The sequence below is a fragment of the Cydia fagiglandana genome, chromosome 20 (assembly GCF_963556715.1).
Source record: "Cydia fagiglandana chromosome 20, ilCydFagi1.1, whole genome shotgun sequence".
NCBI lineage: Eukaryota > Metazoa > Arthropoda > Insecta > Lepidoptera > Tortricidae > Cydia > Cydia fagiglandana.
The window spans coordinates 10,798,152-10,813,984 of NC_085951.1; the positions used below are offsets into that span (position 1 = coordinate 10,798,152).

At 42.0% G+C, this 15,833-nt stretch overlaps 1 protein-coding gene across 1 annotated transcript in view; it reads left to right on the forward strand.

The window, feature by feature from the left end:
- Positions 1–15,833, forward strand: part of LOC134674800 (Fanconi anemia group J protein homolog) — a 117,085-nt gene that overhangs the window by 88,850 nt on the left and 12,402 nt on the right. The window contains exons 5-7 of the mRNA XM_063532940.1: positions 12,419–12,563; positions 13,602–13,851; positions 14,824–15,060. Coding sequence (XP_063389010.1) covers positions 12,419–12,563; positions 13,602–13,851; positions 14,824–15,060 — 632 coding nt within the window. The remainder of the gene's footprint in view (positions 1–12,418; positions 12,564–13,601; positions 13,852–14,823; positions 15,061–15,833) is intronic.

Here is a 15,833-nt window from a genome sequence, read left to right on the forward strand (position 1 = left end):
CCGTAAGGTGCATAATTGTGTACATATTTATGCTTTCGACTGTGCTCATTGCGTTCGCTGAGCAGGTGGGGAGTGATTTTGCTTATTTGCAAGCAAGTGGGGAGAAAAGTCATCAGAAAAGTAAGCCTTAAATAAATATATACATAAGACATGTACAGTCAACAACAGAGCTATGAATACAGGCAAAGTGCCAAAAATATGTATACACGACCTTAATGTACAGGCAATAAAGTACTTCTTCAGTCGGTCCCTCAATACTGAGGATCGTGACATCATATCCTTCTGTTGAAGACCAGGTTCCTCCATAGGGTTCTATTCCCCGCCATGCGCATGGCCTCGTAATTGCATAGGTGCCGTAATTTGACAATAAAGGCAATAAAGTACTGTATACATATTTTTGACACTTTGCCTGTATTCATAGCTCTGTTGTTGACACTACCATCAGCCGCAAAAATGCATGGCGACTTTATCAAAGAATTCATTCATAATTTAGGGTTCCGTACCCAAAAGGTAAAACGGGACCCTATTACTAAGACTTCGCTGTCCGTCCGTCCGTCTGTCACCAGGCTGTATCTCACGAACCGCGATAGCTAGACAGTTGAAATTTTCACAGATGATGTGTTTGTGTTGCCGCTATAACAACAAATACTAAAACAGAATAAAATAAAGATTTAAATGGGGCTCCCATACCACAAACGTGATTTTTGACCAAAGATAAGCAACGTCGGGAGTGGTCAGTACTTGGATGGGTGACCGTTTTTTTTTGCTTTTTTTGTTTTTGTTTTTTTGCATCATGGTACGGAACCCTTCGTGCGCGAGTGCGACTCGCACTTGCCCGGTTTTTTTTAGCATTAGAAAGAAATTGAAAGAAGGTAAGCGATCTATTCATAGCTCTGTTGTTGACAGTACCATCAGCCGCAAAAGTGCATGGCGACTTTATCAAAAAATTCATTCATAATTTAGGGTTCCGTACCCAAAAGGCAAAACGGGACCCTATTACTAAGACTCTGCTGTCCGTCCGTTCGTCCGTCCGTCTGTCACCAGGCTGTATCTCACGAACCGTGATGGCTATAGACAGTTGAAATTTTCACAGATGATGCATTTCTGTTGCCGCTATAACGACAAATACTAAAACTAGAATAAAATAAAGATTTAAGTGGAGCTCCCATACAACAAACGTGATTTTTGACCAAAGTTAAGCAACGTCGGGAGTGGTCAGTACTTGGATGGGTGACCGTTTTTTTTCTTTTTGCTTTTTTTGTTTTTTTTTTTGCATTATGGTACGGAACCCTTCGTGCGCGAGTCCGACTCGCACTTGCCCGGTTTTTTTTTCCATGCAATTTCACAGCTCTCTGTACTTGTGTTCAAGATAGTGTCTCGTGGGTTATTTAGGGTTTTTGATTGAAGGCGGTATTTCGATACTTTTTATCAACAACTTCATACAAGTCTTCTGGAAATAATAAATTTACAAAGTCATTAAATATTTGGTACAATCGCTATCTGATATAACGGAGTGGCAAAGGTGTTTACAAACATCTAAACAAATCCTGTAACATCTTGATACGTTAAAGTGCATGTTCAGATGTTTTAGACTACCTTGTCCACTCCGATATATGTGATGGCGACTACTTAAATCTGTTTAATAGGATGCCTAACGAATTTATCGTTCCACGGTTTCCCCCGCTTGTCGTGAACAGTAACTAGGGGGGTTTGACTCGTCTCTTAGTGCGAGGGGCTAGCGGTGATGATGTTCCGAACTAAAACAGTCCTTTTACAATGTGCTAGGATGATTAACACACATACATGCATAGAAATAAAGGAATACTACTACTACTAGTGGAAAAACACACTGTCTCGGGCGACACTTGGACTCGCGACTTCAGGATACCAGCCCGCCGTTGAGTTACCGAGACTTACATTAATCTACTCGTATATACAGGGTGTCCCAGAATTCGACGTCAAGCCGTAAACGGATGATAGACCAAGTCATAACAGTTATCATAAAAATACAAAAATAAAATCCAACTCATGTTTTTTAAAAATTATGGTCATTTTAAAAATTCACTAAAAAATCCACACCCTGTAATGGTTCTTTAACTCTTGTTACTACAAATTCCATAATTTATTCTATTTTTTTTATTATTGTGTAATCTTGAATAATTACAGGGTGTGGATTTTTTAGTGAATTTTTAAAGTGACCATAATTTTTAAAGAACATGAGTTGGATTTTTTTTTTGTATTTTTTATGATAACTGTTATGACTTGGTCTATCACCTGTTTACGGCTTGACGTCGAATTCTGGGACACCCTGTATATAAATGCAATTGCCATTAAAAGTGCAACTGGTTACGCTCGTAGCGCGTAGCCACGTCTTTGCCGTATGGAGCGCGCAGTCGCTACGAACAGTGTGCCCGACAGTCGGGTTCCTGGCGCTGTATGTGTTAACCGTTATTACTTATAAAAGGTGGAATTACTTATTCGCTGTCAAAGGATAATAAGTCTTGGTAGCTTTGGTAGAGCGACGGGCTGCTATCCCGGATTATATAGCGAGCTCGATTCTCGCCCGAGACAGTAAATTTTCCATTTTCCTTTATAAATTTTCCAATTTCAATAAGCATTCCAAAGAGGCTGGGCTCGCAATTAGTCCTAAAAATGTACCTACCGTGCGAAAATTAATAACGAGATCCAACCCAATGATACCGTGCTTCGAAAAGGCTCTTTACGATTTCCACGTAGGACTAGGTGTAAGTAAGTGTAGATAAAGCACCTTTTTCCTCCCTTTTTCTCAGAGGCGTAACTAGGGGGGGGTTGGAGGGGGCACGTGCCCCGGGCGCCGTCCAAGGGGGGGCGCCAAAATGAGCAAAAGACCTGTACCTCTCCGCCTTGCTAAAAGGCAGCAGGGAAACTTTTGTCAGTCATATTTACCACCACTGTGAAGTGTGAAATGCGGATGGTATTCTGGCCCACAGCGCAAAATAGAAAGCCGATCTTTTACTCTTACTCTTTTTGCCTCGAACTCGACCTTGACAGACGATGGTAGCGCCCTACCGCCCACCATCCCGCAGTGCGAATACTCTATGCAAGAAACTTCCATCAAGGCGGGAGTTGCTATGCTTTCGTTTTATAAGGCGAGCGGGCCGAGTGCTTCAGAGTTGTGTCCCGTGTTAGCGCGTCTTTTCCGTTAGGGGTCTCCTGTCGAAGTTACCATCTTATGGACTCTCCAAGAGACTACCTATGCAAATGGATCGCTAGCCCTTTGTCCGGCAGGCGCATATGAGCCGTAGTAGACGGAACCTGGCCGCGTAGCCAAGATGTCAATCGCTTACGCTCTGTAGCGATCGAAACGCAACTGTCACTGTCACACTAATAAGGAAGAGTGATAGAGAGACATAATGCTTTTCGTTGTCGAAGCGATAGCGATTGTAACCTTGGCTAGGCCGGCTGCTTCAATAGCTGCTGCATATCTGTGACATGTTGTCTATCGACGACATTCATCGATATGCGGACGACAGTACTATACAAGGATAGCTAAAAAATAACTAAATTCCCGTTGCCAGGGAGGTTTTGGGTTTTGGGACTGAGCAACTTTTACTACGGTACATTAATCTACTCGTATATACAGGGTGTCCCAGAATTCGACGTCAAGCCGTAAACGGATGATAGACCAAGTCATAACAGTTATCATAAAAATACAAAAATAAAATCCAACTCATGTTTTTTAAAAATTATGGTCATTTTAAAAATTCACTAAAAAATCCACACCCTGTAATGGTTCTTTAACTCTTGTTACTACAAATTCCATAATTTATTCTATTTTTTTTATTATTGTGTAATCTTGAATAATTACAGGGTGTGGATTTTTTAGTGAATTTTTAAAGTGACCATAATTTTTAAAGAACATGAGTTGGATTTTTTTTTTGTATTTTTTATGATAACTGTTATGACTTGGTCTATCACCTGTTTACGGCTTGACGTCGAATTCTGGGACACCCTGTATATAAATGCAATTGCCATTAAAAGTGCAACTGGTTACGCTCGTAGCGCGTAGCCACGTCTTTGCCGTATGGAGCGCGCAGTCGCTACGAACAGTGTGCCCGACAGTCGGGTTCCTGGCGCTGTATGTGTTAACCGTTATTACTTATAAAAGGTGGAATTACTTATTCGCTGTCAAAGGATAATAAGTCTTGGTAGCTTTGGTAGAGCGACGGGCTGCTATCCCGGATTATATAGCGAGCTCGATTCTCGCCCGAGACAGTAAATTTTCCATTTTCCTTTATAAATTTTCCAATTTCAATAAGCATTCCAAAGAGGCTGGGCTCGCAATTAGTCCTAAAAATGTACCTACCGTGCGAAAATTAATAACGAGATCCAACCCAATGATACCGTGCTTCGAAAAGGCTCTTTACGATTTCCACGTAGGACTAGGTGTAAGTAAGTGTAGATAAAGCACCTTTTTCCTCCCTTTTTCTCAGAGGCGTAACTAGGGGGGGGTTGGAGGGGGCACGTGCCCCGGGCGCCGTCCAAGGGGGGGCGCCAAAATGAGCAAAAGACCTGTACCTCTCCGCCTTGCTAAAAGGCAGCAGGGAAACTTTTGTCAGTCATATTTACCACCACTGTGAAGTGTGAAATGCGGATGGTATTCTGGCCCACAGCGCAAAATAGAAAGCCGATCTTTTACTCTTACTCTTTTTGCCTCGAACTCGACCTTGACAGACGATGGTAGCGCCCTACCGCCCACCATCCCGCAGTGCGAATACTCTATGCAAGAAACTTCCATCAAGGCGGGAGTTGCTATGCTTTCGTTTTATAAGGCGAGCGGGCCGAGTGCTTCAGAGTTGTGTCCCGTGTTAGCGCGTCTTTTCCGTTAGGGGTCTCCTGTCGAAGTTACCATCTTATGGACTCTCCAAGAGACTACCTATGCAAATGGATCGCTAGCCCTTTGTCCGGCAGGCGCATATGAGCCGTAGTAGACGGAACCTGGCCGCGTAGCCAAGATGTCAATCGCTTACGCTCTGTAGCGATCGAAACGCAACTGTCACTGTCACACTAATAAGGAAGAGTGATAGAGAGACATAATGCTTTTCGTTGTCGAAGCGATAGCGATTGTAACCTTGGCTAGGCCGGCTGCTTCAATAGCTGCTGCATATCTGTGACATGTTGTCTATCGACGACATTCATCGATATGCGGACGACAGTACTATACAAGGATAGCTAAAAAATAACTAAATTCCCGTTGCCAGGGAGGTTTTGGGTTTTGGGACTGAGCAACTTTTACTACGGTACTAACCCCGAAATCGCGAAAAAAAAGTTTACCCTCCCATAGAAAATGGACCAGCCAAAATGTAGGAAACAGCCAAATTTTTTTCGCGACTTAGGGGTTGGACTAATAGTAAAAGTTGCTCAGTATAATCCAAAAACCTGCCTGGCAACGAAAATGCAGTTATTTTTTAGCCACCCTGTATACCTACAGGCTGGTCCAAACCTTGACGCCCATAATTTTTTTTTAGAATCCTCGTCGTGGGATAACTTTTGTTAAGAAATTCTGGAGTGAAGCTTTGCTTTGCTTTTCTGCCTTCTAATAATTGTTCGTGGTATTTGCACTGATAACTGAACTGGACTGAACTGAAATAGCGATGGGGAAGTGACCCCATAAAATAATAGTATAAATAACTGTGTCAGGTATCGAGGCATTCTATCCAGAGTTTCGGTGTGGGATCAGGACAATTTAATCCGATTCAATCCTACCATGACTCAAATTTGCGCGTTTACCGCTAAGAAAACCTCATTTTTCAAGGCACAACCCTTCCCATGTCAGGGAGTATTGGGAGTAAGGTTTGCAATCCGGATCCGAAATGTATGAAATTATCCGGATCTGGATCCGGATCCACGGATCTTCTCATACATTTCAGATCCGTCGTGCAAACCCTAATTGGGAGCCTCGATCGGTGTTGACATCTCCATCAGTGACGTCCAATAATTTCGTAGCCACCTTGCTGGGTAGGCTGCGCTCGTATCAAAAAAAACTCGGTGTGCTCAATAAAGGGAGGCCACCGCCATACTTTACTCTGGGGTAGACTGATCCCATATATTGAGTACTGCTGTCACCTTTGGACAGGAGCACCTGGATGCCACCTTGGGTCCTTCAAATCAGTCCAAAGCCGCGCTGTACCTATGAATAGAGATCTCCAAAAAAGAAGTTTATACGTTTTAAAACGGTCGGCAACGCGCATGTGTAGTGTAGTGTAGTGGAGTGTAGACGTCCATAGGATGCGGTGACCGCTTACCATCAGGTGGGTCGTAAGCTTGTTGGCCACCGATGTACTAAAAAAACATAGGTACCTACACTGTATTTGTCTACATTAAAAGTAAACTTATTAAAGCAAAAAATAACCCTTTCGTTTCGTTAAGCAGGCCACTGACGAGCCTTCCAAATGGATGCCGTTACAATGGATTCATCCAAATGGACGGCATCCTAATATTAAACGTTGTACGTTTTTGACATTCACGGACCGATTTTGGATTGCAGCCACGCTATTTGGACTGTTGGAAGGCTTGTCAGTGGCCACCTTAAGTTCATTTCGTTTGGGGGGGGGGGGGGGGGGGCGCAAATTTGGTGTCTGCCCCGGGCGCCATATCCTCTAGCTACGCCCCTGCTTTTTCTGAAATCCTAAGAGGTCAAATCCTTTTTGAATTTTTAAATATACCTAAATCTCAACACTATACTCTGTATCTTTAGGTATTTATTTAACATGGTATAATAATATACTCCGCCTGGTACTCTCTTCCCGTCTTTTCGTGGCCACGTGACTGACACAAGCCTACGTCATCATGCGACAGCGCTATATGATAATATGCGATAGCGCTATATATAGCGGCCATGTTATTGTGACGTAGGCTTGCGTCACTCTGGGAAGAGAAGACCATGTTTTATTAGACTATGGGTATTTAAATAAAAGTAAACAAAATCTACCGTCAAATGACTCCTTAAGCCAGTTGAGGGTGAGATGAAAACATTACACGATCAAATAATGTAGGTTAAAGTCAGGTCGCTCAGTCACTGATCCAGGCGGTTATGTATTTGATTGATTACCCAATAAATGTTATAATACCCAAAAATGTACACATTGCTTATTTACTTTTATTTAAATACCTACCAAAAGATACAGACTGACTGAGATAAATCTTATTTACAGGGCATGTTCAACTTTAATGTTAACACTTGATTTCAACTCACGATTCCAAACGGGCGTCTTCATAAAATCAATGTCACCAAAATTCAGTACCTTTATTTAAGTATATCTTACGTCTACGTTTCTATAAACAGTATAAATTGAGGTCTTGTACCGTATAACATTACACGCGGTCGAAAATGAATATTTCATTACCGATCCTTGTCCGGCCTACGGCGGTCGGCTTGCTATTTACTCACTATGTACCGTCTGTGCTATATAAGCCGCTTGTCTGTTCACGTAACGGTAATAACAGAGGGGCCACTTTCTATATCTTTCTGTTATGCATATTTTTAATGAAAAGATGCAAGTTAATTATTTTAGACGGTTCTCTTTTCTCTTCTCAGCATATTTGTGGCCACTGCTGATCATATGCCTCTTTCATGGATTTCCATGTTGTTCTGTATGCGGCGGTTCTATGCCAGGTCGGCCCTGCCGTCTTTCTAATGTTGTCCGACCATCTGGCTCGTGGTTTTCCATCCCTCCCAGTCGAGGTATCCTTCCCAGTCGAGGTATCCAGAACAGTTTTAACGGTACTCTAAACAGTAACTACTTTAGACGGTTAGTTACTGAATATATTGAAAAAAAGTGGAAAACACTTTTAACAGTTAATAAAATTAGATTAGAAGACACCTTAATGACTACACAACTTTGGACACCTTGACGCAGATTCAAGAGAACTTGTCAAAATACAATAAAAAATAAAACCAATGAGATCAGAGCAGAACCGTGAGTATTTTAATTAGTACCTATTCTCCATTTTGAGATATGTAGTAGGTATACCTACTACTCTGCTCGCAACTTCGTCTACTTCAAATTCCGAATGTTGACCGTAAACCTGCATATTTGCGAAGATTACTACAATAATACAAATACAACAGTTAAGTTAATTGATTACAATTTGAAGTTGTCAATGTTAAAGTATACATTGGGACTGTAGCCTAGCCTAACTTAACTTTGGTTGTGGTTGTGGTATAGTGTGTGGCATTTAATCGTGATATTGTACACGTACGACTAAAAATGTATACATCAAGCGATTATCAAATGAACTGTCTGTAATTTCGTTAGCTATTATGTATCTACGGAGGTCTGTTGGCGGTTTAGTGTGTTGTTTTGAATATAGGCGGCAGGCGGTGTTTAGTAAATAAAATATACATATTTATATACATCAATAGGTATTATTTTAATAACAAAACTTCCGTGAGACACAGACATAATTAAACATATTAAGAACGGCTCATTCACGTATTTTAAGTCGAAAAACGCTCGACATGTTTCACTCCGTACCGAGGAGTGTCATCAGGAACTTGCGTGGCTCACGGACGTGAGTGACCCGTTCTTAATATATTTAATATGTCGTTTAGGTATTATATGAATATTTTTTGATATAAAAAGACGATATAATGACACAAGATAATATTTTATCTACGATTACATTTAGAACGTTAACCTGGTATAAGTTGATTTGAGTAACTTCAAATAAGCATCAATTTACATAGACTCTTATTGAGAATCCTTTTCATAGATGGTTTATTACGGGCCAAACGGTAGAACTTCCCGTATCACTACAGAGTAACGCAAGTTATAGGTATATTACTAGTAGTTCGCCCCGAACTGTGAACTCGCGGTTCGCCAAAAAGATCAATTGAATGCAGTGCTACTTAGTCCGAGAAGGGCATTTCGTAATTGATTCCTGATTCCACGATTACTGGAAATTACTTTGTAATCTGATTACTGATTCCCAGATTACTTTGTAATCTAACAATACCGAATTACTAAGTACAATTCCATTTGAGGAATCAGGAATCAACTTTCGAATTCTACAATTACTAGTAATTGGTATCAATGTAGATTCCTCATTACAGGAATATATTACTTGACTCCTTTCAGATTACATTTCGTACTACTATCAAAAGTACAATTCGATAGTAGATATAGATGTTGTTGACTTACTAGGATGCATCTACCTATACCTTATTTGAAACAGGTGTGTAGATTTCGAAAATGATGATCATGACCAGTAAAACGACATCCATGACGACTTTTATGACATACTGCATGGCCGTCATTTTGGATTCCAAAATGATCATCATTTTCGCAATCAGGGCCCCCTAAAACCTACAAAGTGACATCCATGATGACTTTTATGACATAGTGCATGGCCGCCATCTTGGATTCCAAAATAGTCATCATTTTCGAAATCTGGGCCCCCTAAAACCTATAAAACGACATCCATGACGACTTTTATGACATAGTGCATGGCCGCCATGTTGGATTCCAAAATGGTCATCATTTTCGAAATCTGTGCCCCCCTAAAACCTATAAAACGACATATATGACGACTTTTATAACATAGTGCATGGCCGCCATTTTGGAATCCGAAATGGTCATCATTTTCGAAATCTCTGCCCCCCTAAAACCTATAAAACGACACCCATGACGACTTTTATGACATAGTGCATGGCGGCCATTTTGGATTCCAAAATGGTCATCATTTTCGAAATCAGGGCCCCCTAAAACCTATAAAACGACATCCATGACGACTTTTATGAGATAGTGCATGGCCGCCATGTTGGATTTCAAAATAATCATCATCATAGAAATCTGCGCCCCCCAAAACCTAAAAAACGACATCCATGACGATTTTATGACATAGACGACATAGTGCATGGCCGCCATCTTCATCTATATTTTGTTGCACACTTACCTTGGCCGCAGACGTTCGGAATTTTCATTCAGTTTTCGTACGGAATGACAGGTAGGAACGGGACGTCGCTCTACAAATGTCATTCCGTTCAGAAAATGGGGTTGGCCGGTCGAAGTATTTTGAAGATGGCGCCAGCATAGCTTGCCCTGTCAATCCCTAGAATTGTGTCAATTTTTTTTTGTAATGAATATTTATGTCCTGGATGCCAGTCATTTAAGCCAAATCTCATAGACAAAGGGGCAAGCTATGATGGCGCCATCTATGCAAACCTTTGACAGTTGCCAACCCCATTCCGAACGTCTGTGGCCTTGTGGCGAGGCTAAAGTCGACAATGGATTGAAAACGTGTGCGAATATAGTTGTCAAATCAAATTTGTCAGTAAATAAGAACAAAAAACTATACTCGTCCTTTTCTTTCGGGTGCTAGTACTGGCGTAAGACAAAGATAGTATAATTCTCTCTGTCTGTGTTTGAAACGAGACAGTCCTTTGACAAACTATAATTGTAAGCTCTGTGGAGCCTTTAACTGATTCACTATAGAGATTAAAATAAACTGTATCTGTGGTAAGCCGTAATGTTTCTTGTACCTATGGAGCAAAGAATATAATACTCACTAGGAGAAGAACGGTAACTCCATACAAAAAAATGTCCCCAACCGTTTATACGTTTATACTAGTGGCGCCGTCTTTGTGTACCAATGGAACTACCGACAACCGGTTTAGCCTGGCGGGTATTGGTAGGTAGTAATTCTGTTGATAAACATATTTGTTATCTTCATATCACGAAATATATGCAAGATGCAAATATTACCCCTTGTTTGTGGTATTATCAATTGATTTAAATAAAAGGCATGTTTATGTTTATAACATTATATATATTATTTATTAAAAAATGTTTTACATATAAAAATATACACTGAAAACTGGCAACTGGCAACTTAATAAAAAAATAGACATTAATAAAGCGCATTCACAACGTTTTCAGTACCTTTTATACAAATAACATTAGGCATGCCTACCTATTACACTTTACACACAGATACACTACACTTTACACACGGCATTTTACACAGATTTCCAACTTGTATTCATACATTTCTTCACGGTTAATTAATACGCTTTCCAGATGCGTTATGACTCGGTTCCTTCTGAACCCACTAAAGTTGTAAATTTCACTCTGGCTGCTTCAACAGCCGTTGCTCCGCATTTAGCACATTTTCTATGTGCATTGCCGTAATCCATGTAGGTACAGGCTTACAGTCTTAAGTGGTACGTAGCGGTACAAGTTGTATGTATTATTTAAAGATTTAATAAATAAAATTTTCGTTATGAACTTTAACCACAGCAGTTGGACAGAGTCATTGACAAATATATTTTTTATTATGGTGGGTAGACGTACCTACCCTCCATATATTTTATGAATATTGATAAAGACAGTTGGAAGCAAATATTCATTATAAAACTTAATCGCATGTAATTAAGTTTTAAGCGTTTTAAATCCCGTTTTATGATTAATATTGTGTAAAATTCGTGATAATTTAAATCAGAGTTGGGAGCAATGTTGCTGTAGAAAAATGTTTTTATTTTTATTACTCGCAACTTTTTCCCGGAGGCCAACGCACACATAGAAGCTTAAGGCGCACACATGCGCAATTATTTGGGGACATAACTTTCTTAGGAAGTGAACAGGCCTTGCTATGGAGTGTAGAACCTCTACCTTCCATAGTTTCTTGCCAAATGTCAAATACCTATACTATGTTTATTTTTATCTTGCTAACTATTTCAAAATGGTAAATTTAAAGACGATATTATAAAAGTGCAAGCCGAGCGCTTTAATTTGATACCAAACTCGACCATACTTTCTTACAAAAAAGATGACCAGAAATGCATGACCCCTCACAAATAGCTTTTTAGCATTTTAAGCTCTTCTAGTTTAATAACCTCTTGATAAAGCCTGCTCATAATTTAATGACTATAATTTACTGCCCTCAACTACACGTTTACCCAATTTCATTTAAATCAGGACAAATTTACTTAAGTTCTTGAGTATCAAACTATCTTCTGACAGTTCAGCTTAAAAACATCGAAATGCCGGGACGTGCCGCTAGCCGGCCGCGTGTCCGAAGTCGAATGTAAGAACTTCGCTTCGCTTCGCTCGCTCGTTCGATAAACTATAGTCTGTATCTTTAGGTATTTAAATAAAAGTAAACTAACAATTTGTACATTTTCGGGTAGTTATAACATTTATTGGCTAACCAACCAAATACAAAACCGCCTGAATCTGTCACTGAGCGACCTGACTTTAACCCTACATTATTTGATCATGTAATGTTTTCATCTACCCTCAACTGGCTTAAGGAGCCATTTGAGGGTAGATTTTGTTTACTTTTTTTTTACACAGATACAGAGTATAACTAGGGTATTAATTAAGATTTATGCAATTTTTATTTATAAATGTTGGTGTAAAATTAAACTCATTCACAGAGACATCGAGCAACGGTCTCGTTACAATCCACAAGAAGAGAAAACTGAACACCTCCTTCGATTCAGACTCCACGTCGCCAGACCTACCTTCCACTCCTGAGAAGACCACCGGCCCACCTGAACCCGAAACACCTGAACATGTCCGGTAAGCCTAGTAGCTTGTTGTCCACGTAAAACACTAGCTGACACGATGGAGTCAGACCAAGAACAACTCCTGTAATCTCCCACAAAACGCTAGCTTAACACCTTCGAGTTACACGATGTCAGACCAACCTTCCACTCCTGACCTGACACCACCAACCAACCTCAAGTGTCGCTCCTACTCCGATAACACGTCTCTCCGTAATCCCTCACAAAACGCTAACACCTTAGAGTTACACGATGTCAGACCAACCTTCCACTCCTGACCTGCCACCACCAACCAACCTCAAGTGTCGCTCCTACTCCGATAACACGTCTCTCCGTAATCTCTCACAAAACGCTAACACCTTTGAGTTACACGATGTCAGACCAACCTTGAAACTGACACCACCAAGCAACCTCAAGTCGCTTCTACTCCGGTTAAACGTCTCTCCGTAATCTCCCACAAAACGCTAATTTTTAACACCTTCAAGTTACACGATGTCAGACCAACATTCCACTCCTGAGATCCATCAGCCCATCTCAACTCGTGTATGAGTCTCCTTGTCGCCCACATCCAACCACCTTCCTCACAGAACGTTTGAAAAGGTTTAGTATGTCTGGATCAGTAACTTTATACTCCATCTGTGATGGAATCCACCTTATTATGGCTCAGAGACCTAAGGTGGAATGAATTAATAACAGTGGATTGTAAAGTTGCTATAGGGTATTGTAAGTATACGTTATGATGTGTGCAGCTTGTAGAATATTTTTAAAGTGTACTTTATTGTATCTAGTGGAATCTATGGTTTTTTTTATGTGATTAATATTGGCTAGAATTACGGTAGCTATAACCATAATGAGACTGAGACGAAGTTTTGACTTTAAATTCTTGCATCCTTGCATCCTGGCAAAAATCGGTACCTAAGTTACGCCATACTATAAGATGAAATAAGTTCGAAACTGTTGTTTGCTGTCTGTAATGCATGAAATAGCATGTCAAGAGTGAATAGTATTAACCTGTGGCGTCCACCGGTGGAGGTAACCAATTACTCTATTCCAGACGGCTGTACAACCTCATCACGTCCCTTCAAATCCGGACATCCATGCTTGTTGATTCCAGCGTTCCCACCATCTACTACGGCGCGCGGACGCACAAGCAACTCCAGCAGGTCATCAAGGAGTTCAAGAGGACGTTCTACTGCGGGGAGGCGAAGATGACCATTCTGGCGAGTCGGGAGTACGCCTGTATAAGAGAGTTCGACAAGCAGCTGTGGAAGACGAAGAATGATATGTGCAGGGGATGTACTAAGGTAAGTCCGTTCTATTAAACTTAGGGAAGCAGCTCCATCAAGTGGTGAAGGAGTTCAAGCGGACGTTCTACTGCGGGGAGGCGAAGATGACAATTCTGACGAGTCGGGAGTATGCGTGTATCAGGGATTTCGAGCGCCAACATTGGAAGACGAAGAATGATATTTGCAGGGGGTGTACTTAGGTAAGACTTATTCAATAGCCATCCTACTAATGAAAGTGGAATCACTAACAGCTTTAGAAGGTCGCCAAGGAGTGTAAGAGGACGTTCTACTGCGGGGAGGCGAAGATGACCATTCTGGCGAGTCAGGAGTACGCCTGTATAAGAGAGTTCGACAAGCAGCTGTGGAAGACGAAGAATGATATGTGCAGGGGATGTACTAAGGTAAGTCCGTTCTGTTAAACTTAGGGAAGCAGCTCCGTCAAGGACTTCAAACGGATGTTCTACTGCGGGGAGATGAAGATTCTGGCGAGTCGGGAGTATGGGTGTATCAGGGAGTTAGACCGGAAACTTTGGTAGACGAAGAATAATATGTGCAAGGGATGTACCAAGGTAAGTCTTATTCAATAGCCATTCTACTCGTACAAATGAAAGTGAAACCACGAACTTCTTCTTCGAAGCATCAGAAGGTCGGCAAAGAGTTCAAGAAGACGTTCTACTGTGGGGAGGAGAAAATGACGATTCTGGCGAGTCGGAAGTATGCGTGTATCAAGTAGTTCGACCGGAAACTTTGGAAGACGTATAATGACATGTGCAGGGGATATACCAAGGTGAAATGAAATTGTAACTGTATTATTACATTAGCTATCTGATTCTTTCACTTAGCGCTGTCATATGTAGCAAAAGTGACACGTAAATTTTGAACAACTTTTCTACTACTACGATTGACCAATAAGCATCTTTAGAATTGCCTTAATTCAATTGAGGATGTACCGAGTTCACATTTCTTCTCAACTTACTATATCATTTTCAGACGCACACCGCACCTCCGGACGCGCCAACAAAAACGGCTACCAACTGCAAGCCATTTGACAACCAGAAGGCACTCCACCACGGCTCCCTCCCAGCTGCCTTCGACCTTGAAGAGCTGGTGGCCATCGGGGAGTCGCTGGTAGCCTGTCCGTACTACGCGGCCCGCAGCATGGCGGCCGCGGCGCAGATCGTCTTCTGCCCGTACAACTATCTCATAGAGCCCGGCATTAGGAGCAACGTGAGTACCATCGACAACCACAACGGCCTAACACCCTCTAGCAGCCTTCGAACTTGAAGAGCTGGTGGCCATCGGGGAGTCGCTGGTAGCCTGTCCATACTACGCGGCCCGCAGCATGGCGGCCGCGGCGCAGATCGTCTTCTGCCCGTACAACTATCTCATAGAGCCCGGCATTAGGCGCAATGTGAGGACCATCGACAACCACAATAAGGGTCTAAAACACTAACAGCCTTCAACCTTGAAGAGCTGGTGGCCGTCGGGGAGTCTCTGGTAGCCTGTCCGTACTAAGCGGCCCGCAGCATGGCGGCCGCGGCGCAGATCGTCTTCTGCCCGTACAACTACCTCATAGAGCCCGGCATTAGGAGCAATGTGAGTACCATCGACAACCACAATAAGGGCCTAAAACACTAACAGTCTTCGACCTTGAAGAGCTGGTGGCCGTCGAGGAGTCTCTGGTAGCCTGTCCGTACTACGCGGCCCGCAGCATGGCGACCGCGGCGCAGATCGTCTTCTGCCCGTACAACTACCTCATAGAGCCCGGCATTAGGAGCATCGTGAGTACCATCGACAACCACAAGGGCCTAACACACTAACAGCCTTCAACCTTGAAGAGCTGGTGGCTGTCGAGGAGTCTCTGGTAGCCTGTCCGTACTACGCGGCCCGCAGCATGGCGGCCGCGGCGCAGATCGTCTTCTGCCCGTACAACTAACTCATAGAGCCCGGCATTAGGAGCAACGTGCACTAACAGTCTTCGACCTTGAAGAGCTGGTTTT